Here is a 2,743-nt window from a genome sequence, read left to right as displayed (position 1 = left end):
GAGCTGGGAAAAGCACCGTCCCCACCTGCACGGCCCCCGCGACTCGGCTTCCCGGGGCGCGTGGGCAAGCGTGGCAGCAAACACAACCACACGCCACCTTGGAGGGGGGAGACAAACCACCAGCAGCCTCTGACCGTAGAGTATTTTGCATCATTTATTTAAATACCTATATTTATGCATTTACAAATTTTCATAGCTCTGTTTGTAGCTTCTTTTTTTTTTTTCTTTTTTTTTTTTGTAGACAGTATTGCAGAGAAGTTAGCTTTTGTAAAATGAGGTCCATGTATAAAACTATGCAACAGCTTGGAGAGAAAAAAAAACCAAACAACTAACACAACCAAACAAGTTTCCTTTCATACTCTCTAGAATCTGAAACCAAAGAAAGTGACCGAATGGAGGGGGAGAGGGAGAGGAAAGGGTGGGACAGACCAACCTCAAACCAGTGGCTCTCTCACAAGCATTACACGTCAGTGCTCAGCTACAGTCCTAACGGGATAGCTCACGTTTCCGTCGGTGCAATGCCTGTTTGCTAAAGCTTTCGCAGGCACATAGGTCTCTAATGAAAAAATAACAGGAAAGGATCCTACACACTGGGAACGCAAAGCCCGGACAGCCTCGGGTTAAGTTTTAGGCGTCGTGGTACGAAACGCCCGTAGGAGACTGCACCGACTCACCAGTAGCGCATCCTCATCCCAAACTTCATTTTGCATAAAAAGTTCCCTTTAAGAAATCTTCGCATTTAAAAAACCTGGTATCTGAGCTCTTCTAGCCTCAGTACTTAGAAGAAGTCACTTGAAAAATACCTCCTGCTTTCCTCATTTGGAAGCTTCAAAGTAATGTTTTGCTTTAATTGATACCAATTTAACAGCTCACGGAGTCCCAGTGTTATCTCTGGGAGGAAGAGGCAACAGATATGGCATCGCAAGATATTTACACACATGGTACAAAAATGTCCAAGGGTATGAAAAATCACCAGTAACACAATTTTGCAGCAGCCTCATTTACACCTGTAATTTTATACCATTTATTACATTGTACTAACACACCAGATTCAAAGATGTGCACTCCCTTTAGGACATTCAGGAGTTACAAATATATTGTGATTGCATAATTCATATTGCACAATTGTATAAAAACATAAATACTAGCTATTCTATTTTTATTTTTAAATACAAAATACATGTCACATAGTCAAATATTCTTTTCAAGTGCAATTCAGGTGCTCTCTTTAGTCCTTCCAAGAAAAAGGCAATTTTGATAGTTTTGGCACAAAGTTTAACCTCCGTCCCGTGCCAACAGTTCTAATTACAACACGTATGCCCGAAACTTTATATAGTAGCAGTCATATACATATAGTATAAAAACAGGTTATTTACAAACTGAACCGAGCGTACGCAGCAGCGGCCTCAGTGGCCGCTCCGAACTCTGGGCTGACGTTACTGGTGCTCCTGCGAGAGGGTGGGTGACCCTTCTGACTTATGCCGGTTGCTGCGGGTTCACATTCATGGGCGGAGGGTGTCCTAGGAGACCGATGCGCTGTTTCTGCTTCCTCTGCTCCGTCATCTGGAAAATTAAAAAGTTTGCTCATTAGGCCTAGACGCTTCCTGTGCGTCAGCTCGCCAAAGGACCCCGCGCTGCCTTTTGTGGTTAGCGTTTACTCTGAAACCCACTTTCTACAAATAACGCCGTGCCAAGCGCTAACAGGCGAGAGAGGCAACTGCAGCCCCGTCTCGTGCGCTCACCGGGGACGGCCGTGAACATGCTCGTGCAGCTGACTACCGTTTTACAAGAGAAGAGCTCGGGAGAGCCAGGCGGCCGGCGCGGCCGAGCGCGGGGAGCAGCTCGCAGAAACCTCCGCCGTTAGAAATTCTTTGTAACCGGTCCAACGTACGAGGCAGACGAGACGCAGAGGGCGGAAAAAAGGGGCGAGCCCTCGAGTCAGGCTGGGAATACCCTTGTCTTTGCTGGAATAGACTCGAGCGCTCCCGCTCTAAGTCAGGAGTGAGCCAACATCCCTCTCCATCTGCCAAAAGCCAAGACGCGAGGCAGGGCCGGGAGGTTAACCACCTCCCTGCCGGACAGCCAGAGCTTTGGCAGTACCTCCCATCAGAGAAAAGAACGTTTCTCCTGCTTAGTGCCATCATTATGACCTGAAAATGGATCATTGTTTTTTATTACCCATATTGAAAAATGGCTGCAGTCCAGTTCTCCACTCTTTTTCAAACCTTGAGAGGTTTCTGACAACTCGCATAAGCCGACAGATCACGTAAGGAGCAGCGCCGGCGTGGGCAGGGTCTCCAGCGGCGAACAGCTGGATCGCTGCACGCACTCTGCGCCGCTCCCTCTGTGACCGCATCTCGGCTTCGGAGGAGCCGCGGTGTGGATGGCGTGCAGGAGCCGGGCCGAGGAGGATGCCAGGACAGCACCTTGGACCACCAAGGCGAGTGGAGCCCAACACCGCTCCTCAGGGACCCGGGCTCCACCGAGAGCCCCCACACCCTCAAAGCAACATGCAAATGCAAAACTGTCACACATGAGCCGTGGTGGCACCGATGTGCACAAGCAGCCGCGCTCACGTCCCACTCCTGCTGCTCCTTCCCTGGGGCTGAGCTCCCCCGGCCGCGGCAACAGGCACGGCAGCGCCGGGGCACCCCACCGGCTCACCAGCATGTCGCCGGACCCCACTGGTTACTGCGCACTGGAAAAACCTTGCCCAAAGCCTGATTCACACCCCCGCCCCCCC

At 50.3% G+C, this 2,743-nt stretch overlaps 1 protein-coding gene across 3 annotated transcripts in view; it reads right to left on the bottom strand.

Annotated features, from left to right (window-relative positions):
* Positions 1–546: 546 nt before the first annotated feature.
* ITPR1 (inositol 1,4,5-trisphosphate receptor, type 1) overlaps positions 547–2,743 on the bottom strand; it is a 168,188-nt gene continuing 165,991 nt past the window's right edge. For all 3 annotated transcript variants that reach the window (XM_009882856.1, XM_009882857.1, XM_009882858.1), the window contains one exon: positions 547–1,563. In XM_009882856.1, coding sequence (XP_009881158.1) covers positions 1,477–1,563 — 87 coding nt within the window. In that variant the 3' untranslated portion in view covers positions 547–1,476. The remainder of the gene's footprint in view (positions 1,564–2,743) is intronic.

Source organism: Charadrius vociferus, unplaced genomic scaffold (genome assembly GCF_000708025.1).
Source record: "Charadrius vociferus isolate BGI_N301 unplaced genomic scaffold, ASM70802v2 scaffold433, whole genome shotgun sequence".
Classification (NCBI taxonomy): Eukaryota; Metazoa; Chordata; class Aves; order Charadriiformes; family Charadriidae; genus Charadrius; species Charadrius vociferus.
The sequence above is the reverse complement of the archived record's forward strand: the minus strand, read 5'-3'. Positions and strand labels throughout refer to the sequence as shown.